Source organism: Schistocerca piceifrons, chromosome 3 (genome assembly GCF_021461385.2).
Source record: "Schistocerca piceifrons isolate TAMUIC-IGC-003096 chromosome 3, iqSchPice1.1, whole genome shotgun sequence".
In the NCBI taxonomy this organism is placed as follows: Eukaryota; Metazoa; Arthropoda; class Insecta; order Orthoptera; family Acrididae; genus Schistocerca; species Schistocerca piceifrons.
Window position 1 is genome coordinate 843435446 of NC_060140.1, and position 25782 is coordinate 843461227.

A 25782-nucleotide genomic window follows, 5' to 3' on the forward strand; every position below is an offset into this window, starting at 1 on the left:
CCACATCGACCAAATATATGAAAAATAATATATGTTACTTGTTTTTTTTTGCATAACATTATGTCAATTAAATTCCATTATATAAAGAGACTATCATGTTATTTTTTATTACAAATAACTCTTTTCACCGTGTTAAAGTTTCCTCAGATATACCTAAAAGAAGAGCTTAGCAAGGACGTAATTATATGAAATTATAAATTAAGCAGCATGCTTCTAAGCTGCACTAAATTTAAAAAAATATTTTTAAAAAGTAAATTAACACTCATGAGAAACCATCAAATAAATACATATCAACTGCTGGTAGGTTGGTTATTCAGAACAATGCCAACAAACCATCTAAAGGAAGAACAGTCTCGCAAGTTACTCTGGAACAAAACCAAGTGTATGAATTTAAAAGGATAAAAACCAGAGAAAAATTATGAAGGAAAAAATAAAAGGGGGGGGGGGGGCGGCAGCACAGGCGAATAAAGTCATGCAAATTACCTGGAACAGGCATAGCTGTCATGTGAAGTGCAGTGTAAAGCCATACATACATCAAATGAATCTGGAAAGCAAATGAGTAAATGCTCTATTAGATGGTAAAACGTAACCAGATCCAGAAGCACAGCATGTTTTACATTTTTGGAGGTGATAACATCACTACCAGACATACACCAATTAATCTGTTAACAACAAATGTTTATTTGTCACAACTTTACAGGCACCAGAACACGCCAGCTAGTACTCCAACAGCTCTCTTCTTAAGCCTTTTTGACAAGGTGTATTTTTACATCTTTTAACAATTACATTCTTTGACATTATTATGTTATTTCATGTTTGATGTTACAATTGCAATAAGTTAACGCCTCAAATTCTGACATTACAGAGTTTTAGTGGAAATTAAAATGAGTACAATGATATTTCCGAAATTAACAATCTTTTCCAAGTGCAATTTTGAAACATACAAACAGTTAACAATTAAGTTCTTATTATTCAGTCCAGAACATTCTCGAATATCTTTCCATAACTTAATTAATTATGTGATTTTATGAAACACTTTTGAGCTGGTAATATTTCTACAATGTCAAAATTACAATTCAAACATTCCAAAGGGCTTTTTTCAACATTTGAAGGCTAAAATGCGGAACAGTTACGTACAACCCAAAAGCTTTAAATCATATTACAAAAGATTAATGAATCATTCTTCTAACATTATTTGTCATACAAATTGTCTTTATCAGTCAGGATATGTCTTCATCTTCTCTAGTTTTCGTAATATGTGGACATTGCACAGAATTTCTCTATAGAATGTTCCAGAAACATTAATTACGAGTTTAATTACAGATTTTTAGTTGGTGATTTCTGTAAGAATATGTTGTCCTGCCTTTCAAAGATACATAAATGTTAAGCTTTTCTAAAATTAATGGTTTACACAGTTAATTTGCATTATGCTAAACAATGAACTTTTACAAATTGAATTATAATTACAAAACTGAATGAGAAAGGTTACTAACATTTATCCATTATTAACACTGATTCCAGAACTTTTTCTTTTCTTCAAAACATCCCAAAATTCATAGCAATGTGGTAATGACTTATCCTAACTGTACATTACTTTACCTGATTAAGAACATACATTAATTGGTCTGTGACACAGTTTAACATTTTTGTTACCACTATTTCACACTGTTGCAGTAGGTTACCTCATTCATTAATTGTTCTTATACACTACCCATATCTGTTTTAGTGTGTATTGTGTACTATGAAACCTGCTGTATTGGGTACTCCACATGACAGCCTGTTTCATTACACAACCCCCCCCCCCCCCCCCTCCTGTCATCACTTTCACATGAAACACGGAAGGGATTATGTCCCTACTTTACAAACCCACACAAAAATAATTTTTTTTTTTTTTTTTACATATCTTTGGCATCGCCTTTTCTTGAGGAATGGTGTCTTCTTTCTTGAAGACTGGTGTCGTATTTCTTGGAGACTGGTACACCTTAGCGGCACACTCTAATCTTCAGTCCCTATCTGATACTTGGCATGGCTTTCTTGTACACTGCTGGCTACCATAGGCTGCAATAGCACAGTCCGCTATTAGTACACAGTATACAGTGGTCAAGTCTAGTTAGGAATGAGTGAAGGAGGGTTTAGTCTTTTGTGGATAGGTTGTCAAGAACAAAACAGGTTCACAGAAATTTTTACATGTAATTGCACAAAGTTCGAATTATTCTAAAAGATTTGTTTAAAAGTAAGATTAATTTAAAGAATTTCTTAAAGCTAAGAGAGGATAGATTGACAGTCGGAGAAAATTGATTATACAGGATAACAGAATAAGTGTAAGATGCAATGCTACCATATGAAAATGAAACATGGCAATTACCCAGCTAGGGGACCCAGTGTTCACCAAACATTCAGCATACAAAGAATGTATGCTCCCCTGAGGAACAAATATATATAACATAACATAGTATACAATATATCCTGGTAAAAATACATCACAAAAGCATTTAAAATTTCTATAAACATCTATTATAAAATATTTCTTACATTTTTTTAATATAATTTCAGATGGTCACATTTCATAGGCCAAACAGTGCGCCAGAACTTGGACAGAGTAGACGGTAAGCATTCAGATGTGGGCTGTCTTGAATTCTGAAAGGTCTAATGTATATGTCAAACAACTTTTTTACTTCACCACCAATCACTTTAGATTTCTCTTGTGTTTTACCAGGGACTAAGTCATCAATTTTAAATTGTGTAGGATTCAATCTTTTGTCATGTCTACATTTCTTTATGTCACCTTGAGATTTCATGGTTTTTCTTACAATTTCCTCTCTCTCTTGAGTTCTTAATGGTTTGCAGACTGGGAAATCAATGAAATCACTAATTGGATGTGGTGGTTTGCTATTATACTGTATTTCATAAGGTGAAAAACCTGTTGAGGAATGCTGCAGGCTGTTCATAACATCTTCGGGTTTCTCAACATAGTCAATCCAGCTACCATGATTAGTATTACAGTATGTTCTAAAGAATCACCCAATTTCTCTCATGTATCTCTCCGAAGGGTTTGCTGATGGATGATAGGCTGAAATAAGAATGTGGTTTATCTTATCATCTTCAATAAAAGCTTTCCATGGTCCAGAAGTAATTTGAGTCCCACTATCTGATAAAATTTTCTGAGGTTTTCCTACCCTGCTAGAATAGTCCTCTCTGATTTGTGAAATAATGCTCTTACTGTTTGCTTTGTGAAGAGGGTATAACTTAATGAATTTTGAAAATACATCCACCCTAACAAATATAACAGTAGCCTCTTTTGGTCTTCGGTAATGCTCCTTGTAAGTCCACAGCAACTAACTCATGTTATTTTGGCAAGATGTTCTGCATCAATCCTCTACTAGTTTGGCACCTGTCAAAATTCTTCTAACTCTCCTGGCTATATTGCTAAAGTATACATTCTCTTGGATTTTCAGGATACACTTCTGAATTCCACAATGGCCAAAACTTTCATGAATATATTTAATGAGTACATCAATGTATTTATCAGGCCAACATAATTTCCATACATCACAATCTACACTGTTTCTCTTGGATAGAATACCCTTGTAACTTTTTTTAATAATCTGCCACTTTCTCATGTCCCCTTTTTCCTAAAAAACTTTTGACCAGTTTACAGTTCTCGTCTTGGTTCTGATTCCAGAGGATGTCATTACAAATGTCTCTGATTTCTTGTTCATTGTCCACCCCTCTTAAAAACATAATTTTAAATTCTTTTTCACATTCCCCACTGTTATCTTCAAAGTCACTGCCCCACAGGTAGCCTAGACAAAGCATCAGCAACTACGCTATCGGACCCTCTAAGATATTTTATTGAGTAGTTACACTGCTGTAACAAGAGTGCCCACCTGGTAATCCTTCCATGATGTAACCTACATTCTTGAATATAAATTAATGCCTTATGGTCAGTGTAGACAACTACCTGATGTTCCAATAAATAATTTCTGAATTTACGAAATGCCCAGTAAATGGCCAAAAGTTCCTTCTCTGTAACAGTGTATTGTTTCTCATGTTTTTTCAAAGTTCGACTAGCAAAAGCGATAGACCTGTGTTCTATTTTCCCAGTTACATCTACTTCTTGGAAAAGGTGAACCCCTAGACCATAATCACTACTATCTGCCATAATGCAAAAGGGTAAACTCAAATCGGGATGAAATTTGACTGTTACATAATTGTGATTTTGTTTCTTCAAAGGCAGCTTCACATTCATGACCCCAAACCCACATTGCGTTTTTCTTCAGCAATCTGTTGAGACTTGGAACATTCAAAGCTTGGGTACTAATGATTTTTTGGTAGTAACTGCACATCCATGACTTCTATTGTTTCTTGGTTTTAGAAATTGGGAATTTCACAATTGCCTCAAGTTTTTCAGAATCTGGCAAAATACTCTCCTCAGAAATGCTGTGGCCCAGAAACTTCAATTTTTTCACAGCAAACTTACATTTAGATAGTTTAAGTGACATTCCCCCCTTCCTTAATCTATTGCAAACCTCCCTCACAGTATTAATATGTTCCTCCCAGGTTTCTCCACTAATCAAAATGTCATCTACAAAGACAGTTAATTTTGACAAAAGTTCTTTTCCCAAAAGGAAGGCAAGAGCTCTAATGAATTCTGGTACTGAAACATTAAGGCCAAACGGTACTACACAATACTGGTAACATCTTCCCACATACAAAAAGGTAGTATACTTTCTGGAATCATTTTCTGATTCTTCTTGGTGAAATCCCGAAGTGAGATCTAAACTAGTCATGTATTTCATTCTTTCATATTTATGTAGTAACTCATCTATGTTCTCTGGCTGATCAGTTTCTCTTTCCAGTTGCTTATTTAGGTGTCTTGAATCAAGCACAAGCCTAACACTACCATCATGTTTTGCTACCACTACCAATGGGTTGTTGTATTGGCTCTTACTTCTCTTAATGATGCCCCACTCTTCCATCTTTTGAAGTTCCTTTTCTACATCTTTTCTTTTTGCAATAGGTACCCCATAAGGCTTTATGAAGAAAGGCTCATGTAGTTTTAATCAGAGTTTATACTGATAGTCCTTTACTTAACCAGGTCTGTCATCAAAAACATCATAGTAATTCCACAATAATTCTTCTAATTCTAACTTCTGTTCTTGGTTCAATTCATCTGATTCACCTAATTTTTCTTGAGCTGTGTCTCCATAATCTCATAAGCCTCCCGCTCCCGGGATTGGAATGACTCCTTACCCTCTCCCTTAAAACCCATATCCTTTTGTCTTTCCTTCTCCTTCCCTCTTTCCTGACGAGGCAACCATTGGTTGCGAAAGCTAGAATTTTGTGTGTATGTTTGTGTTTGTTTGTGTGTCTATCGACCTGCCAGCGCTTTTGTTTGGTAAGTTTCATCATCTTTCTTTTTTTATATATATATATATATATATATATATATATATATAAAAAAACAAAGATGAGGTGACTTACCGAACAAAAGCGCTGGCAGGTCGATAGACACACAAACAAACACAAACACACACACAAAATTCAAGCTTTCGCAACAAACTGTTGCCTCATCAGGAAAGAGGTAAGGAGAGGGGAAGACGAAAGGAAGTGGGTTTTAAAGGAGAGGGTAAGGAGTCATTCCAATCCCGGGAGCGGAAAGACTTACCTTAGGGGGAAAAAAGGACAGGTATACACTCGCACACACGCACATATCCATCCACACATACAGACACAAGCAGACATATTTAAAGACAAAGAGTTTGGGCAGAGATGTCAGTCGAGGCAGAAGTGTAGAGGCAAAGAAGTTGTTGAAAGACAGGTGAGGTATGAGTGGCGGCAACTTGAAATTAGCGGAGATTGAGGCCTGGCGGATGACGAGAAGAGAGGATATACTGAAGGGCAAGTTCCCATCTCCGGAGTTCGGATAGGTTGGTGTTGGTGGGAAGTATCCAGATAACCCGGACGGTGTAACACTGTGCCAAGATGTGCTGGCTGTGCACCAAGGCATGTTTAGCCACAGGGTGATCCTCATTACCAACAAACACTGTCTGCCTGTGTCCATTCATGCGAATGGACAGTTTGTTGCTGGTCATTCCCACATAGAATGCATCACAGTGTAGGCAGGTCAGTTGGTAAATCACGTGGGTGCTTTCACACGTGGCTCTGCCTCTGATCGTGTACACCTTCCGGGTTACAGGACTGGAGTAGGTGGTGGTGGGAGGGTGCATGGGACAGGTTTTGCATCGGGGGCGGTTACAAGGATAGGAGCCAGAGGGTAGGGAAGGTGGTTTAGGGATTTCATAGGGATGAACTAACAGGTTACGGAGGTTAGGTGGACGGCGGAAAGACACTCTTGGCGGAGTGGGGAGGATTTCATGAAGGATGGATCTCATTTCAGGGCAGGATTTGAGGAAGTCGTATCCCTGCTGGAGAGCCACATTCAGAGTCTGGTCCAGTCCCGGAAAGTATCCTGTCACAAGTGGGGCACTTTTGTGGTTCTTCTGTGGGGGATTCTGGGTTTGAGGGGACGAGGAAGTGGCTCTGGTTATTTGCTTCTGTACCAGGTCGGGAGGGTAGTTGCGGGATGCGAAAGCTGTTTTCAGGTATATATATATATAAAAATAAATAAACAGAATAAAAATTTGCTGCTTAAATAATTAAAAGGAAAATTTTGAAAGAATGATTGAAAATAAATTGGACAGTACACATATCCTTAATGAATATAAACAGACCTTCAATATTCGTTACATTTATTCACATTTAAATTTATGTACTTCTTTTTCTTGTTACTGTGCATAAAGCTTGGTACGACAATACTGGTTCTGGGTCGCTCCCCTTCTGCTCATGCAAATTATTCTTGTCTGTTTCGATCCTCTAGATGCAGGATTCTTGGCACATTGCAGAGAGATGAACAGATGGGTATCATTGCTGGGAATGTATGAATAAACTTTGGTATCTTGATAACTTTCTTTATTACTTTCTAATGCACAATTGGAATACACACTTATGAACAATACCAATGCGGCAGAACTCGTCACACGTCCACCCGCCACCACTTACAGACACAGACTTATGAATCTAAAGCAATTAAAAAATTGAAGAGCATCTCTCTACCTCTTTTGTTTCTATGGCAATGTTATCTATGGAACGAAATCATTAGATTTTTTTACACTGCTCTACTAGAATGGGAAACATGGGTTTCCTCTGCACTTTAGTTTCAATGTGGCCATCTATTAGACCATTTACTCGACTGCTCTCCAGGTTCATTCAACGTACATGTGGCTCTATGCTGTGTTTTGCCTTGTGGCTATGACTGTTTCAAGGTGTTTCCCATGACTTTATTTGCCTGTACTGCCCCCCCCCCCCCTCCCCCCTTTATTTTTCCCTTCATAAATTTTCAGTGGTTTTTATGCCTTAAAGTTCGACCTTTAGTTTTGTTCCAGTGTAATTTGTGAGACGGTTCTTCCTTCAGATGGTTTCGTACCATTGTTCTGACCAACCACCCTGTCAGTCAGTGAGGTGCATTTCTTAAATAGTCTTTCATGGCTGTTAATTTCTTTTTTAAGAACTTTTTAAATTATTTTTTTTTTTTTTTAATTTGACATAACATAGAAAAATCAAAATTCATTGTAGCTTCTCAATCCCTCTTGAAGACAGTTCTGAATATTTTTGTGTCATTTAACATACTCTATTATGTTCTTTTTTTACCATTTCCTTAAAGGTCATGCCTTCTTTTTAATAGTTATCTTCACCCACCTGGATTTTATTTTCAATTCCATTAATTACAGATAAAACTATATTACTGTTTGCCTAATACCTTTGTTTAAAAAAAATCCCTCTTGCTTAAGTATGTATAATCTTTCTGCTCCCAAGATGCTGAATTTGGTGCTTAATTTAACCTGCTAAACTTCCAAATTATGGAATAAATTATCATAGCATACACTTCTGAAATTTCTTGTAATGAGTAAGTTTTTTCTATCACTGTTACCATTGCCAGTGTCTGAGCACCTAAAATTCTTAAGTTGTTTAGGACCATCGTATACAGTTCTCTTAGTGTCATATAAAATATAGTTATTTTCATTTCTATTTCCATATATTTTCTTCTGGGAGGAAGTGCCAACTACAAAAGTATTAGTTTGGCAAATTTTGATAATGCAAGACTTCTATCATATCTGGTAATTATCCTGCCCAAAATTTCCCATTGAACATCATCATCATCATCATCATTTAAGACTGATTATGCCTTTCAGCGTTCAGTCTGGAGCATAGCCCCCCTTATAAAATTCCTCCATGATCCCCTATTCAGTGCTAACATTGGTGCCTCTTCTGATGTTAAACCTATTACTTCAAAATCATTCTTAACCGAATCTAGGTACCTTCTCCTTGGTCTGCCCCGACTCCTCCTACCCTCTGCTGCTGAACCCATGAGTCTCTTGGGTAACCTTGCTTCTCCCCTGCGTGTAACATGACCCCACCATCTAAGCCTGTTCGCCCTGACTGCTACATCTATAGAGTTCATTCCCAGTTTTTCTTTGATTTCCTCATTGTGGACACCCTCCTGCCATTGTTCCCATCTACTAGTACCTGCAATCATCCTAGCTACTTTCATATCCGTAACCTCAACCTTATTGATAAGGTAACCTGAATCCACCCAGCTTTCGCTCCCATACAACAAAGTTGGTCAAAAGATTGAACGGTGCACAGATAACTTAGTCTTGGTACTGACTTCCTTCTTGCAGAAGAGAGTAGATCGTAGCTGAGCGCTCACTGCATTAGCCTTGCTACACCTCGCTTCCAGTTCTTTCACTATGTTGCCATCCTGTGAGAATATGCATCCTAAGTACTTGAAACCGTCCACCTGTTCTAACTTTGTTCCTCCTATTTGGCACTCAATCCGTTTATATTTCTTTCCCACTGACATTACTTTTGTTTTGGACATGCTAATCTTCATACCATAGTCCTTACATTTCTGATCTGGCTCTGAAATATTACTCTGCAAACTTTCAATCGAATCTGCCATCACAACTAAGTCATCCGCATATGCAAGACTGCTTATTTTGTGTTCACATATCTTAATCTCACCCAGCCAGTCTATTGTTTTCAACATATGATCCATAAATAATATGAACAACAGTGGAGACAGGTTGCAGCCTTGTCTTACCCCTGAAACTACTCTGAACCATGACCTCAATTTATGGTCAACTCTAACTGCTGCCTGACTATCCATGTATAGACCTTTAATTGCTTGCAAAAGTTTGCCTCCTATTCCATAATCTCGTAGAACAGACAATAACTTCCTCCTAGGAACCTGGTCATATGCCTTTTCTAGATCTATAAAGCATAGATACAATTCCCTGTTCCACTCATAACACTTCTCCATTATTTGCCGTAAGCTAAAGATCTGGTCCTGACAACCTCTAAGAGGCCTAAACCCACACTGATTTTCATCCAATTGGTTCTCAACTAATACTCGCACTTTCCTTTCAACAATACCTGAGAAGATTTTACCCACAACGCTGATTAAAGAGATACCTCTGTAGTTGTTACAACCTTTTCTGTTTCCATGTTTAAAGATTGGTGTGATTACTGCTTTTGTCCAGTCTGATGGAACCTGTCCCGACTCCCAGGCCATTTCAATTATCCTGTGTAGCCATTTAAGACCTGACATTCCACTGTACTTGATGAGTTCCGACTTAATTTCATCCACCCCAGCTGCTTTATTGCACTGCAATCTATTGACCATTTTCTCCACTTCCTCAAACGTGATCCTATTTCCATAATCATTCCTATCCCATTCTACCTCGAAATCTGAAACATTACTGATCGTATTTTCACCTACATTGAGCAACTCTTCAAAATATTCCCTTCATCTGCCCAAGGCATCCACAGGATTCACCAGCAGTTTTCCTGACCTGTCCAAAATACTTGTCATTTCCTTCTTACCTCCCTTTCGAAGACTGCTAATTACACTCCAGAATGGTTTTCCAGCAGCTTGACCCAGTGTCTCCAACCTGTTTCCAAAGTCTTCCCAAGATTTCTTCTTGGATGCTGCAGTTATCTGTTTGGCTTTGTTTCTTTCTTCAACATATCTTTCTCTGTCTTCCTGAGTTCTAGTATGTAGCCATTTTTTATACGCCTTCTTTTTCCTTTTACAGGCTGCCTTGACAGTGTCATTCCACCAAGCTGTTTGCTTCCTCCTACTTTTACACACTACTGTTCCAAGACATTCTTTAGCCACTTCTAGTACTGTGTCCCTGTACCTTGTCCATTCCTTTTCCAATGACTGTAATTGACTACATTCAACTAACTGGTACCTTTCTGAGATCGCTGTTATGTACTTGTGCCTGATTTCCTTATCCTGAAGTTTCTCCACTCTTATCCTCCTACATATGGACCTGACCTCCTGCACTTTCGGCCTCGCAATCCCAATTTCACTGCAGATTAAATAATGATCAGTGTCATCAAAGAATCCCCTGAATACACGTGTGTCCCTCACAGCCTTCCTGAATTCCTGATCTGTTATTATATAGTCAATGACAGATCTGGTTCCCCTGCTTTCCCAAGTATACCGGTGAATGTTCTTATGTTTAAAAAAGGAGTTTGTAATTACTAAGCCCATACTGACACAGAAATCCAAGAGTTGCTGCCTGTTCCTGTTGGCCTCCAAATCCTCTCCAAATTTACCCATAACCTTTTCATACCCATTGAACATATGTTCTTTAATTTTTGTCCTACTTTTGCTCTGAAAATGCTCCAGTATTATTTCTTAGTAATGTTTCCTGTAACTCTTTGCAGAATTATTCTTCCTCATCAAGTGATTGTGAATATTTGGTGCAGTCCTTAACAAAATTACTCAGAGATGTATATCTCTCTCTTTAAATCAGCATTTTATGGAATAATTACAAGCAATGTAAGACTTCAAGTCACTCACTTTGGTCCAGAAAGGTGTCTATTATTTAAGGGTATACTTTTTCAAGCACTTACAGCAACCATAAGAAGTTTAGCCAGTAATAAAGCACAATTTAAGAAAAACCTAAGGAATTTATTGGCAGCCAATTATTACTCTACTGATCAATTTAGCAGAACCAGATGATTTATTTGTTATTTAACTGTATCACATAATATGAATGTAGCACGCTCCCAATTATTCATGTTAATGTGCAACCAAAACTGTACTGATAGAAAAAAATCCTCAATTAACATATCTTAACAGTCTGGGAAGCTAAAGTTTGCAGGCACGTCCTTCCAGTAAAGTAAAGTTTCGTCATTCTTGCAAATCTGTTCTGGGAGAAATCTGTTATGTTCGATGTAATTGTAGAATTTGCTTCAAAAAGTATTAGCTGCATTTTGTCAGCACCAAGTTTCTCAACCTGATCAGCAATTTCTCAAATCCTGTAGTGATGTTCATTAAATATAGCAAGCCATCCTGATGAACTGTTAAATTCTCCTTGAGTATTTAGAGTTTTCTGGACCTCTTTTCCTTTCTCTATTACCATCAGACTTTACATGGAAGTCTCTTCTACTTGAACCACAAGTTTCTTGTAAAGATGAACTTTGCGGGCCTGTATGCTTTGATGGGTCCTGTTTGGCTTTCAGGTTTGGTTTCAGAACTTAACAGATTGTCTTTTTATTCTCTCTCTGTTTGTATGCCTATTCCTTAATTCTGCCAAAGTTATATTGCAAATTCTCACTTTTCTAAGTTTTGTATAACTTCTAAATTCTTCTTGAATGTTAGAACAACACATTTGCATTTACTTGCCATCTTCCTAGAACATGTAAACCATCTGTAGCTTCAACAACAACAACAAAAAAATGATGCAGGTCCATATTCAATATCAGTTATACTTTTTAGGAGCTATAAAATTATAGAGACATGTCGGCAGCTGGAAAATTACGATAAACAGTGCACTCCTCCTGTTTAACAGTTTGCCTTCATTTTGCATCAAAACAGAGCGAGAATTCTGATGGGACTGTTCCAGAAAAAAACTTGAATCAGTTTCTTTTACTAACAGCTTTAAGTGAGTTGAAAATCATCAACCTTCAGTTTTTAGGAGAAGGACTAGGCAAACACATAGACTGTAATTTGGCCATGGACATGTTACAAAGGGTAGAGTCCCTCCATTTATCTGAAGATGAAATGAGAAACACTGTAAAAATATTTCAGCGATGTCCAAGAATAGGACAAGCCCGCATTATCTTTTGATGGTGAAACTTGAATATCATACATTCTTAACAAAAATATTCATTGTAATAATTACAGACTATGTTAGGCTTTATTTTTTAACAATCACCAAACTATGCGTGGATAATACACAAACCTGATAATCCTCAGCCAGATAATCGTGATCATCATGCACTTTGCAATACTCAATTTCACCAGAGGAATGTTATCTGCGTAAGTAATCCTTATAAACAATTACTGTTTTGTATATGTTCTATGGCATTAATTTATTTATTTAACCAGTTTTCAGCTTACAAGGCCACTCTCAGAATTTAACGGACTTTTGTTGTCAAAATATAACTACAATGGAAATTCCTAGATGGAATAATACGTAAAATGAAGGAAAGGCAACCAATCACTTATAGCTGACTGATGTCTGGCACATAGAAACACTCAACAGAATACAGTATCTACACTCTTTTGAGCTCTCACTCTTTTTCTAGCAACAGTAAACACATTCACATACACAACCACACAAACACCAAATCAGTCACACCTGCAGCCTTTTCTGAAGTGAAGTGTGTAATGCATCACTAACTTGGGCATTTTTCTGGAGATATTGAAATAAGCCATTGTCAAATAACTCTGTAAGAAACATGATAAGAGAGATGTCAGTAACTACTGATCATTTAACCATGGATATCATTTTCCAAAATGTTTGACTGATGCATTCTAGAATAGTTTCACGCCTGAGGAACAATAATATCATTTGTAAATTGCAGTTTGAATTTAAAACAAGTTGCTCACCTGAGAATGTCATTTGCACATTCACTCACCAAAATTTACAACCATTAAATAACAAAATAGCACTTTTTTGTATTTTCTGTGAATCACAGTGCTCTGTGAGATAAACCTATGTTTTATTGATTTGATGGTGTAGCCAACAAATGGATGTTGTCATGTGTAATCAAAAGAATGCAAAGCGTTGCACTTAATAATTCAAACAATATAAGCAGGAGAAATTCTTCTCATAGGAGAAATAACTTACTCAGCTCCATAAGTCTCAATCTCAGGTCTGGTATTATTACTCATATATGTAAATGACTTTCTATCTAATATACAACAAGCACAATTAATTATTTTTGCAGATGACACTAGTACATACATACACCAACAGAAGAAATAGTAAATACTATAATGTTCTTGAAAGTATTGTTCTGTGGCTATCTGCAAACATTTCCATACTCAAAAGGGGGGGCAGGGGGGTGGGGGGGGGGGGGGGAGCGGGACATCATGGAACTCCTCAAACAACTCAGTTCAGTCATGTTTACACTTAGAATTATTGCAAATCTTGGGGCAAACAAATCAATAAGTTGGCATATCTTCCATATTCTCCTTCAATAATGTATTGGATAATGTTCCGGAGTAACACATTTTAAGGTATGTCTAAATTTCTCAGAAATGTGCTGTAAGAATAATATGTGGTGCTCACCAAAAACTATCCTTAAAATAGCTGTTTAAGGAGTTTTGATTACTGCTTCACAGTATATTTAGTGCCTCGCGAAGTTTGCTGTAAACAGTCCACTGCACTTCAAAGGGAACAACAATGTATATAACTACAATGCAGAAGGAAAAAAAATGAAATTACTCCACATTGGTAATATCTGAAGTGCAAAATGGTTTTGTACAATGCTATTGCCAAAATTTTTAATCATCTACTCATTGATGTCTGACAGACAGCAAAGTTAAATTTGAAAACAAACTGAAAAAGTTTATCCTTGGTGATTGTTTGTGTGCTGTAGAAGAATTTCTGTTATTGTAATGTGTAAAATGTAATGGTAGAAATTACTGATTCACATCTGTACTTAAAAAGAAAACTTGTAAATGGCCAGCATGTAGCCATATTTACATATGAGTGTGTAGTATGAATGTATAATGGCTCCTTTCACATCATTACAATTAATGCAGTGCAAATTATCCATGGAGCATGAAAGTAACTGACAAGCTTTATAGTATGGGAGAGGGTACATTATTAACCAATATCAATGCCCTACCATGTACTTTTCTTTGTTCCACTGTCAAATGTTGAATGAGAAAATTAGTAGCACTCAGTACAAGATGTAATTTCTCTGTTTTTTTGTATTAGAGAAATTCAGACCTACTTTTTCGGACTATTTCATTCGCCTTGCAGATTGCAGAACTGAAGGCAGAACAACGACGACAAGCATCTGTGGCTTTTGAGGCCTTTGAGCACACACAGAGCATGAAGGAGGCCTTGCAGGAAATGTTGCAGTTTAAAGAACAATACATTTCAAAGGTATGTAAACAGATATGTTCTACACATCTCCTCCAACACCTCTAACTTGCATGTACTGACACTAGAGATGATTATGTTGACAGGATGCATGATTTAATATACCACCTATTTCATTATCAAATGTTTTGGATAGTTATAGAAGCTGAATTAGCCAACATTTGTGCTCAGCTGGCTACCATGTAGGGTGGAGGAAAATGCATTGTTTACCTCTATCATCCTTCTACCACATCCTTTGCCTTATACCACTTGCAAATGTTAGACAAGAAAAACTGATGTCTTACCAGCCCTCTGCATGAGATTTAATTTCTCTAGTTCAACTATTAGAGAAATTCAAACCCACTTATTATAATCATTGATTAATTATGAGTATGAGTAACAACTACATGGAGTGTTGCAGGCCGCTTTGTGTTTTTGTGTTGTAATAAAACATTGAAATGTATGTATGTATCTTACATTCATGTTGTTAGTGCTATTGACCACTCTTACATAACATGAATGGGGAGGCATCATCAGATGTTAAGGTGTCATCTGGAGTTCCTCTAGGTGGTATGGTGAGCCGCTGCTGTTCATGATATACTGGGTGCTCAATAGGTGTGAACCACCCTTCTAAAACTATAAACAGGTGGATCAACAGAAATTTATAGTCAAATGGTATGAGATGTGAGAGAGAGTGGTGGATGTGTGAAATTATGTTACCAACATGGTGATCATTAGAGAATTATAGGATATAGGTTCTGCCTTTTATGGAAAAAGACTTTTTTCTTGTTACCCAAACATGTTTTGGTTCCTTTGTGCCAGCAGTTGTGGGTTTTGTTTATTGAAAACTATAAAAAGTAAACATATTTTAGAATGTAACTAATCTAACAAAGTGAGGCCTAAAGTAGGTTTTCGTTTGTTTTTGTTCTTCCTGCGATTTTACATTATATGGTTTTGGAGGACCTTCTGTAAGGTATCCTGCGCTGATAGCTTGTAATATGCAAACAAACAGTATAAATATGAATTTCATCAGCAAGTTAACACAGTGTAGGACACCATACAGATGGTCCTGTGAAACCATATAATGTAAAATATTGGTAAGAACAAAAACTTTCTTTAGGTCTCACTTTGTTAGATCAATTACACCCTAAAATGTATTCACTTTTTTCAGTTTTCAATAAACAAAACTAATGATGACACGGAGCAGTGAAACATGTTTGGGTAACAAGAGAAAACAGTGTATTTGCATAAAAGGCAGAACCCATATGCAATAATAACTGCAAACACAGAAAGAAAGACAAGAGCAGCAGATCCAAAAGATGAATCATAATTTTCAGTTGGAACGGGGATCATGTGACGTACCAGACACACAAAGAATTACACAAAAAAACAATGATGTCTTACAGGTGATCATAGTCTTATTTCTTCTTGTTATATCTTATACAGGACTAGGTTTGTGATCCCATCCACATTACGGTGGGATGTCATGCACCTTCTCCACCTGAACCACTGGGTTGTTTCTCGTACAAAATTGCTGGGCTGCTGCCACATGTTATGGCCGGGTATTGACAATGAGATGACACGTGTTGTGTCAACCGTCAAGCAGCAAGATGGGCCTCTCTTTCCCTGTGGCCTGCTCCCCCCCCCCCCTGCATGCCCCCCCCCCTCCAGTACCTCAATTTTCCAGGCCCATCCTGAACAGCCAAACGGTTCAGCTGGTCCATATGTTCAAAACCCAGATGAAAAAATAAATCTATCTTCTCTGAGGAAGCTCTTGATAGGTTCTCAAGTTCCTACTGATTGACTCCAGTTGGCAGTTGTAGCCCAACAGAGCTGCTTCATGGCTGGCAGCCCAGTACAGTGCTCCATCTGCTCCGGCCAACTTCCAACCACCCGTCTCACGATTCCTTCCAGGCTCCGCTGCCTGGGCCTAAGGGTTTGGGCGCTGTCCTAAGTGGATACCAGTGGTCAACTATCACTGCTGAGGCTGCTGCTTCTGCATCATGCGCATTTTTGATGGCTCTATGTCATGACACGACAACCAGCTCTGCTTACAAGTGACCAACCATGAGCCAGAGAGCCCTACTCTCCCATGGCTGCCTCCATCATCAGCACCGGCCCTCATAATGCAGCCCGTGCCCCATACAGCTCCTGTGTCATCTTTGTTCTGTATGCTGCTGCAACCAGGCAGAGTAGCCAGTGCCAGGCCACCATCTTCATAGCCCCTGTTGCTACTGCCTCCACTGTCTTCTCTGGCGCCTCCATCGCCAAGTGCCTGCCCAGTTGTTGACACAGTTCCAGTCCCTCCATCACCATTTCTCCCTTATGGTCTCTCTTGGGGGAGTGAGCACTGCACATCTTTACATCTACGTCATTTCACACAATATGCTCCTGTGATGACATGACAGCTGTTGTCCCTATCCGATGAAGGCTCTTATATCTCCACAGTGGACACTTTTCCCCAAGGGGGACAGGAGCGAGTGTGCATAATCAATCTGTGCATGCCTCCACAGCCGGCCTGAAGAGGCCACCTTGCATTGGCAGAGGCGGTGCAGCAAGTGCTGTGGCACATGCAAAACAGCTTTGTATAAGCTGGCGTGCCAGGCCTTTGTATGCTCAACTGTTAGATTGAGCTGTAATGTGTTCTGTGGTTAAGTGTGATCTTCCTAATTCCTACTTCATTCATTGTCTTGGTGTTTCCCTTCTTGGAGAAGTGGAATAAAAGCTGGTTGGTGGGAATTCTGATATTGTGATTGTACAGTACAATACTTGTGCTCTGGCTATAAGACTGCTCCAGTCAACATGCTGGATGCTAGACTCAACTTCACTCTAAACGTAATCCAAAGAACTCCAAAGAAACATGTAGCTTAGTATAGTAACCTTACAACTGGCAGGTTGTAGGAATCAAGAATGGATCAGAGCAGTAGCTGCAACCTACATAGCCCCAAAGTAAGTAGTAATTTAAGTAATGATTGAAATAGTCCTAACTAAAATAACTATTGAAATCTTTATTACTGCTAGAGCTCTAAGAAAAACACATGTTAATCAATACTCCATACCGCATCTGGAAAAAGAGAGCAATAATTTAAACTTGCAGAAAGTATTAGTGCCTTAAAAATATTCCTATTCAATAAATTTAGTGTCTTCATATACTTTCATAGTGGTCTATCATAATTGTGAGTGTGAATAATGGAAGGAGTAAAAGTAACAATTCACCGAATGGTTGAACTTTTGAGTCTTTGATAAGCACAGACATGATAAAAATGAGAATATTGCTAACTTTACACTGGATTCTTCTTCAGAGGTGTTGAGTACAGTATCTTACAGATTTTAAAAAAGTCACAATAAGGGATGTGGAGAATGTTATATTATCATTAAAAATTAAAAACTCTGCTGGGTGGGATGGGATACCCACTAAACTGATTGAAGCAGTGTGTGGCATAATAGCACCTCCCCTAACTAAAATATTCAACCATTCTTTTGAACAGGGATGCTTTCCCACTGTTTTGAAATATGCTGAAGTCAGAACTCTGTTAAAAAAAAGGGCGAGGGAAGACATGGGAAACTATCAGCTTATTTCTATTCTTCCAATACTGTCAAAAGTGTTAGAGAAAGTAGCTGCAAACCAGATCAAAAAAATTATTGTAAAAAATGATATTATTATAAGTAACCAATTTGGATTTCAGCCAAGTAAAAGCACTTTGTATGTAGTGGACAACTTTGTTGAAAAGATACGCAAATGATTGGATCAGAGCAGTAAAGTTGCAGTCATCTTCTGTTATCTCACAAAAGCATTTGACTCTGTGAACCATGACTTGCTTACCTACAAATTAGGGATTAAGGACAATGCCCTAAATTGGCTAACATCATACTTACACAACAGAAAACCAAGGGTAACTATCACCTCAGATGCAGTAAACTATTATTCTACAAGATGTGCCTCAAGGCTCCATTTTGGGGCCAATCCTGTTCCTATTCTATGTAAATGACTTACCCATAAATATAAATTCCCCATCTGTTCTGTTTGCAGACAATACTCCTGTTTTAACTGAAGATGGTGATGCAGGAAAAATTCTGAGCTCCATTGTAAGCACACTGAATACCTTAGAAAACTGGCTCCAGTTAAATGAACATTGCAAAAATCCATGTGGTATACTTCAAAACCAAACTTTCGAAATGTATGGAACTTAAGATACAACATAACAATCAACCTATGAAAGGAGTTGACACAGTCAAATTCCTGGGACTAAATGTGGACGGGAACTTAAGCTGGAATACACATTTTGACTTCCTATCAAATAAACTAAGCAGTTTCGCATTTGAAATACGAATACTAGCAAATTCCACTGACTAGGGTGCACGAAAAATTGCTTATCATAGCTATTTTGAATCTGTCATTAGACGTGGGATAATTTTCTGGGGAACTCCAAGTAGTGTATCTCGAATAGTGAAACTGCAAAAAAAATTTGTCCGATACATGTGTACTGGACAGCAAACAGAGTCTTATCGCCCATTATTTCAGAAACTGCAAATCCTAATTATTCCCTTCATATACATTTCTGAAATTATAATCTTCCTGTACAGTAGACAAAAATTTTTTTGAGGGAATCATTTTAGCCGTACATATAACACAAGAAATAAAAATAATTTTATGTTACCCATACACCAGATGAAATTATATGCATGGACCCCACATTATATGGGGATGACAATATACAACAAGTTAATGAGCAAAAATATATTTAATATGAAGCCAGAAATGTTAAAAATGAGGCTACAGCAGATTCTGTGGGAGAAATGGTACTATTCAATAAAATAGTTCATAGAGGATGAAATGATCATTTGAGCAAGGGGTAATTAAATGTTAGATTTATTGTATGTATGTATAGCAAAATTGTATATTATTATTTCTTCCCTTTCTCAGATGTTATGTCTGGTTATAAATGGAAAGTGACGTGGACCTTGATCAAGCGTGACTTCCTTTTAACTGTACGGTATATGTTGCTTTGCATTTAGGAACTTTCGGATAATTGAACATGTATCAATAATTACAGATTTCTATAGTTGTACATATATGTTTGGATGTAGATGTATTGCGTTGATGTACTGGTGGATATTGTGTAGCATGACTCCTGTAGTTGATAGTATAATTGGTATAATGTCAACTTTATCCTGATGCCACATGTCCTTTACTTCCTCAGCCAGTTGGATGTATTTTTCAATTTTTTCTCCTGTTTTCTTCTGTATATTGGTTGTATTGGGTATGGATATTTCGATTAGTTGTGTTGATTTCTTCTTTTTATTGGTGAGTATGATGTCAGGTTTGTTATGTGGTATTGTTTTGTTATCTGTTATAATGGTTCTGTTCCAGTATAATTTGTATTCATCATTCTCCAGTACATTTTGTGGTGCATACTTGTATGTGGGAACGTGTTGTTTTATTAGTTTATGTTGTATGGCAAGTTGTTGATGTATTATTTTTGCTACATTGTCATGTCTTCTGGGGTATTCTGTATTTGCTAGTATTGTACATCCACTTTTGATGTGACCTACTGTTTCTATTTGTTGTTTGCAAAGTCTGCATTTATCTGTTGTGGTATTGGGATCTTTAGTAATATGCTTGCTGTAATATCTGGTGTTTATTGTTTGATGCTGTATTGCAATCATGAATCCTTCCGTCTCACTGTATATATTGCCTTTTCTTAGCCATGTGTTGGATGCGTCTTGATCGATGTGTGGCTGTGTTAGATGATACGGGTGTTTGCCATGTCGTGTTTTCTTTTTCCAATTTACTTTCTTTGTATCTGTTGATGTTATGTGATCTAAAGAGTTGTAGAAGCGGTTATGAAATTGCAATGGTGTAGCCGATGTATTTATATGCGTGATTGCTTTGTGTATTTTGCTAGTTTCTGCTCGTTCTATAAAGAATTTTCTTAAATTGTCTACCTGTCCATAATGTAAGTTTTTTTATGTCGATAAATCCCCTTCCTCCTTCCTTTCTGCTTAATGTGAATCTTTCTGTTGCTGAATGTATGTGATGTATTCTATATTTGTGGCATTGTGATCGTGTAAGTGTATTGAGTGCTTCTAGGTCTGTGTTACTCCATTTCACTACTCCAAATGAGTAGGTTAATATTGGTATAGCATAGGTATTTATAGCTTTTGTCTTGTTTCTTGCTGTCAATTCTGTTTTCAGTATTTTTGGTTAGTCTTTGTCTATATTTTTCTTTTAGTTCTTCTTTAATATTTGTATTATCTATTCCTATTTTTTTGTCTGTATCCTAGATATTTATGGGCATCTGTTTTTTCCATTGCTTCTATGCAGTCGCTGTGGTTATCCAGTATGTAATCTTCTTGTTTAGTGTGTTTTCCCTTGACTATGCTATTTTTCTTACATTTGTCTGTTCCAAAAGCCATATTTATATCATTGCTGAATACTTCTGTTATCTTTAGTAATTGGTTGAGTTGTTGATTTGTTGCTGCCAGTAGTTTTAGGTCATCCATGTATAGAAAATGTGTGATTTTGTGTTGGTACGTTCCAGTAATATTGTATCCATAATTTGTATTATTTAGCATGTTGGATAGTGGGTTCAGAGCAAGGCAGAACTGGAAAGGACTTAATGAGTCTCCTTGGTATATTCCACGCTTAATCTGTATTGGCTGTGATGTGATATTATTTGAATTTGTTTGGGTATTAAGTGTGGTTTTCCAATTTTTCATTACTAAGTTTAGGAACTGTATCAATTTAGGATCTACTTTGTATATTTCCAATATTTGTAGTAACCATGAGTGAGGTACACTATTAAAAGCTTTTTGGTAATCAATGTACACATAGTGTAGCGACCTTTGTTTAGTTTTAGCTAGATGTGTCGCCTCTGCATCTATTATCAGTTGCTCTTTACATCCTCGTGCTCCTTTGCAGCAGCCTTTTTGTTCTTCATTTATAATTTTGTTCTGTGTTGCATGTGTCATTAATTTCTGTGTAATGACTGAAGTTAATATTTTGTATATTGTTGGTAGGCATGTTATGGGGCGATATTTTGCTGGGTTTGCTGTGTCTGCTTGATCTTTAGGTTTCAGATAAGTTATTCCTTGTGTAAGTGCATCAGGGACTGTGTATGGGTCTGCAATGTAATTGTTAAATAATTGTGCGGATGGATATGTGTGTGTGTGCGCGAGTGTATACCTGTCCTTTTTTCCCCCTAAGGTAAGTCTTTCCACTCCCGGGATTGGAATGACTCCTTACCCTCTCCCTTAAAACCCACATCCTTTCGTCTTTCCCTCTCCTTCCCTCTTTCCTGATGAAGCAACCGTTGGTTGCGCAAGCTTGAATTTTGTGTGTACGTTTGTGTGTCTATCGACCTACCAGTGCTTTTGTTTGGTAAGTCACATCATCTTTGTTTTTAGATATGTTAAATAACTTAGTTAGATGTGAACGTGTTGAGGTGAACTTCTTTAGCCAGAAATTTGCTATTTTATCATTTCCAGGGGCTTTCCAATTGTGCGTAGAATTAATTTCTTGGCTGACTTCATGTTGCAAAATTATCACTTCAGGCATTTGTGTTATCATCTTGTATGAGTCTGTTTCTGCTTGTATCCACCATGCATGCCTGTTACGTTGTACCGGGTTTGACCATATGTTGCTCCAGAAGTGTTCCATATCTGTTATGTTGGGTGGATTGTCTATTTTAGTGTGTGTGTTATCTATTGTCTGGTAAAATTTCTTTTGGTTTGTGTGAAATGTTTGGTTTTGTTTCCTTCTATTTTCACTTTTTTTTGTATCTTCTAAGTCGTTTGGCCAATGCTTGTAATTTCTGCTTCTTTTCATCTAATTGCTCTATCGCATCTTGTTGTGAGATTTTACCTAACCTTTTTCGTTTTTTGTCTGATATTTCAATTCTTATAAATTGTGTTAGCTGTCCGATGTCTATTCTCAGTTTTTCTATTCTGACCTGTAACCTGTGTTGTCATGCTGGTTTTGTGGGTTTCTTATGTGTGTTGGTTGGTTCTGATCTCTGCCTAGTGTGTATATTTAGTGTAGTGAGTGCTCCTACATAAACCAGTAGTTGTAACTCTTCCATAGTTGTATTTTTATTTATTTTGTTGTGTATGATTGTGTTGATAGTTGTTATTGTTGTTTCGACTTGTGGTTTATTTGGTGGTCTGTGCAAGAATGGTCTAATGTCTGTATTTGTGTCTTTGTATTCTATATATGTCAATTGAAATTTTTCTTCTATATCTAACATATGTGTCACTTCATGTTCTGGTGGCTGTCTTAAGATTTCGTTTTCCTCTGATTGTTTAATTGATGCGTGTTGTTCTTTGTTTGTTTGCTCTGGGGTGTTTGAATCCATTACTGTATTTTCTTCTTCTTCTTCTTCTTCTTCTTCTTCTTCTGATTGCTCATTATTTTGTTCCAGTATTTGTTGTACTTGTTGTTTGATATTTTGTAATTCTGACTGGGGTATCCTGTTATTTTTGATTATTACACGAATCTGATCAGCTAGTCATTGTTCTGTTAAAAATTTTAATTCTGGGTATCTGGTAATAAATGTTGTGTATACTTGTGATCTGTATCCAGTTGTGTTGGTTCCTAGGTTTGTTGCTTGGTAATAACAGAACATGAGGTGTCGGTTAACTTCATCCGACCATCTCATCCTCTGTCTTTGTTTTCCGCCTAGAGTGGTTGCAGGAAGCATGTCCTGCAAAACACCTCTATTTGGATTTAAATCATTTTCCGTGTGGCTAGCAGTGTCATTACCATTGTGGACGGGCATAGGGTTCAAGCGTCGTCCCCGACCATGACAGCGCTTGTCCGAGGCTTCTTTAGTTCTGTCCTGAATCAACTGATCACACTAAAAGAGGAGTTAGCCCTATTAGTGGTTTGTTCTTTTTGTCGACTTTTACAACTGGCACAACATACCGGAGGCCTATTCTTTTCTCGAGCCTCCACGGGGTTTATTATTATTATTATTATTATTATGCTGTCTGTTAAAATCAGCTGTTCCTTGTTTATGGTGAAATTTTACCACAATTTGAAGTGTCTCTGTACCTGCATGAAGTGACTTAGATTATGCACTTTATGAGACAGACCTCCATGGCTACATTATCCTGACTGATTACAGTCTTAATCTTGTTTTCATATGTCTCAATTATTTGGTAAGTTATTATATTTACTCTGTTCATTATTCATATTGCACTGAGGACATCTTGTGACAGTCCTTTATCAAAGAAACTGTTGATAACTGATATATATTGTTTCACACATTATTTTATCTGGGAGTTTGTGTCATTCAATGAGAAGTATCAGGATTTCAGTCATGTACAAGTAATTCAAAAGATATGACATGCTGGAGCAACTTTATGATGATGGTGTGACACTAGATACATTGTTGTTTGTGCCTTGTACAGAGTTGCAGTTTATGGCTACTTTCTGACACTACTGGAATTAATTTATGATCATTTGGGAAATTCACACATAATGTCATGTCATACATCTGTATTTGGTATATGCCCCTGCTTATGTTACCCATAGTACATCAACCACATTTGCCGTCCCTAGAATGGCTGCAGAATTAAACAGTAGTTGTACCTTCTGACAGTGTTATTTCCATCGTAAAAATAATGGAACTACCATTAAGTATTCAGTGGTTACTGTTGCTTACAAATAAAAACTGTAGAGAATAGTCTCTCAACTGTTTCATAACAGTTCTCTCAATTATAAGCTGGTTTTATCAGTATTTTACAAGAACTTATATATACTCATATTTTATATTATTTTTGTAGGCTGACCAGCGAGAGAAAAGAGCAATAAGCAACAAATGCTCTCTTAACGTCCGCCAGAAACCTGAAGATGGCCGTATTGATGTGCTCATGGTGATGGATCCACCAAATACTGAATCTTCTGCATGTAATTAGTGGTACTTTCATAGCAAGCATTGTGTACATTGTGAGGCAGTGTAGATAACTGTTAACATCTTATCACACTACTGTTTATTTGTGTTAGTTTCTCTTGATCTGACTACATGTAACATTTTTTTCAAAAATTAAGGTAATATTGCAGACCAGAATAAAAGCTTATATTGTTGTGTAATAAATAAGTTTGATTTTTCTGTAAATAAAGTCCATGAAAGAACTCCATGTTTTCTATTCAAAATAAGATTTCAGTTGCACCAGAAGTACCATAAAACCAAAAAATAATTTCATCCTGGATCATTCTCCCTAATTTAAAGTGCAGTTTGATTCATTTATTATCATCATCATCATAATCTGCATCAATTACTACAACAATTTCAACACACATTAAAATAAAAAAATAAACGTTTGAATTAGAAACAGTTTTGGTCGTAAATGCAGTTGCTGTACCAGACAGCTTAATGGAGTGGAAGATATTTTACAAAATACACATGTGCAATTATTTACACTGTATAAACATTGAACTGTACAGACTACACACAAATGTCAGAAGACTCAATCCAGTAGAGTATCCTATCAGATGTTTCATGTATATCACCAAGGAAACACCTGATACGACACTCTCACAGTGTAACTCATTGTCTGAATAACTACAATCATAAGTACTATCAGTGCAAGAGCCTGACTTGTAAATATTGTACTGTATTTGCACATACCTTCTCCAGTCCAGTATCTGTTAAGCTGTATCTACTCCTCCCTAGGATGGTGAAGGAACTGAACATTTAGATTCTTAATATGTTCATGGTTCTGGGTTTTCGTGACTTGTTACATTTCCATTCAGCGTCCCTGTTGGATCTAGTAGAGAGCATTTGGATTCTGGTTTTGAGACACTTGCTAGGCATTGACAGTACATCTTTGTGACTAAGGTTGATTTATTTTTAGATGCTTGTTTTGGCAAAGGTTGTAGAAAGCCACCTGGTGCTGAAGGTGAAATAGACAGAAGTCTAATAGTATTGATAGGTAGCACATAAGTGTAGAAATACTGCACCATTAATGGTTCTCGTGGCTGCATTCAAATGAACATCAACTACCTTCTCATAGCACTGCGGAGCCAAACTGGTGCAAAGTATTCTGCTGTAGAGAGTTTCACCCTGAGGATGGTCTGTATTTACTCCCCATATACTACCTACTAACTTGCTCACAATCTTCACTTATGTTTGTAACTTATTAACTGTGCTGGAAAGGTGTTTATGATATGCCAGCATTCTGTCTAAAGTGATACCAAGATATTTTGGCTTATCATTGTATTTGACAATGCCAAGAGGGCCAAACTGTGTGCTGATCTTTGCTGATGCTAAATAATTAGAGGTGGAAAAGAAATATTAAGTCTAAGTTATCATGTCTTAAAATA

At 37.0% G+C, this 25782-nt stretch overlaps 1 protein-coding gene and 1 long non-coding RNA gene across 2 annotated transcripts in view; one reads left to right on the top strand and one right to left on the bottom strand.

Moving 5' to 3' along the window:
• LOC124789824 overlaps positions 1-24591 on the top strand; it is a 93971-nt gene extending 69380 nt beyond the window's left edge. The window contains exons 5-6 of the mRNA XM_047257309.1: positions 14355-14480; positions 24243-24591. Coding sequence (XP_047113265.1) covers positions 14355-14480; positions 24243-24374 — 258 coding nt within the window. The 3' untranslated portion in view covers positions 24375-24591. The remainder of the gene's footprint in view (positions 1-14354; positions 14481-24242) is intronic.
• Positions 1855-25277, bottom strand: LOC124789825. The gene is made up of 2 exons (XR_007016172.1): positions 25088-25277; positions 1855-2058 (listed from the first exon to the last, which is right to left on the bottom strand). It is a non-coding gene; the product is annotated as an uncharacterized LOC124789825 (long non-coding RNA).
• Between the last annotated feature and the right edge of the window lie 505 nt (positions 25278-25782).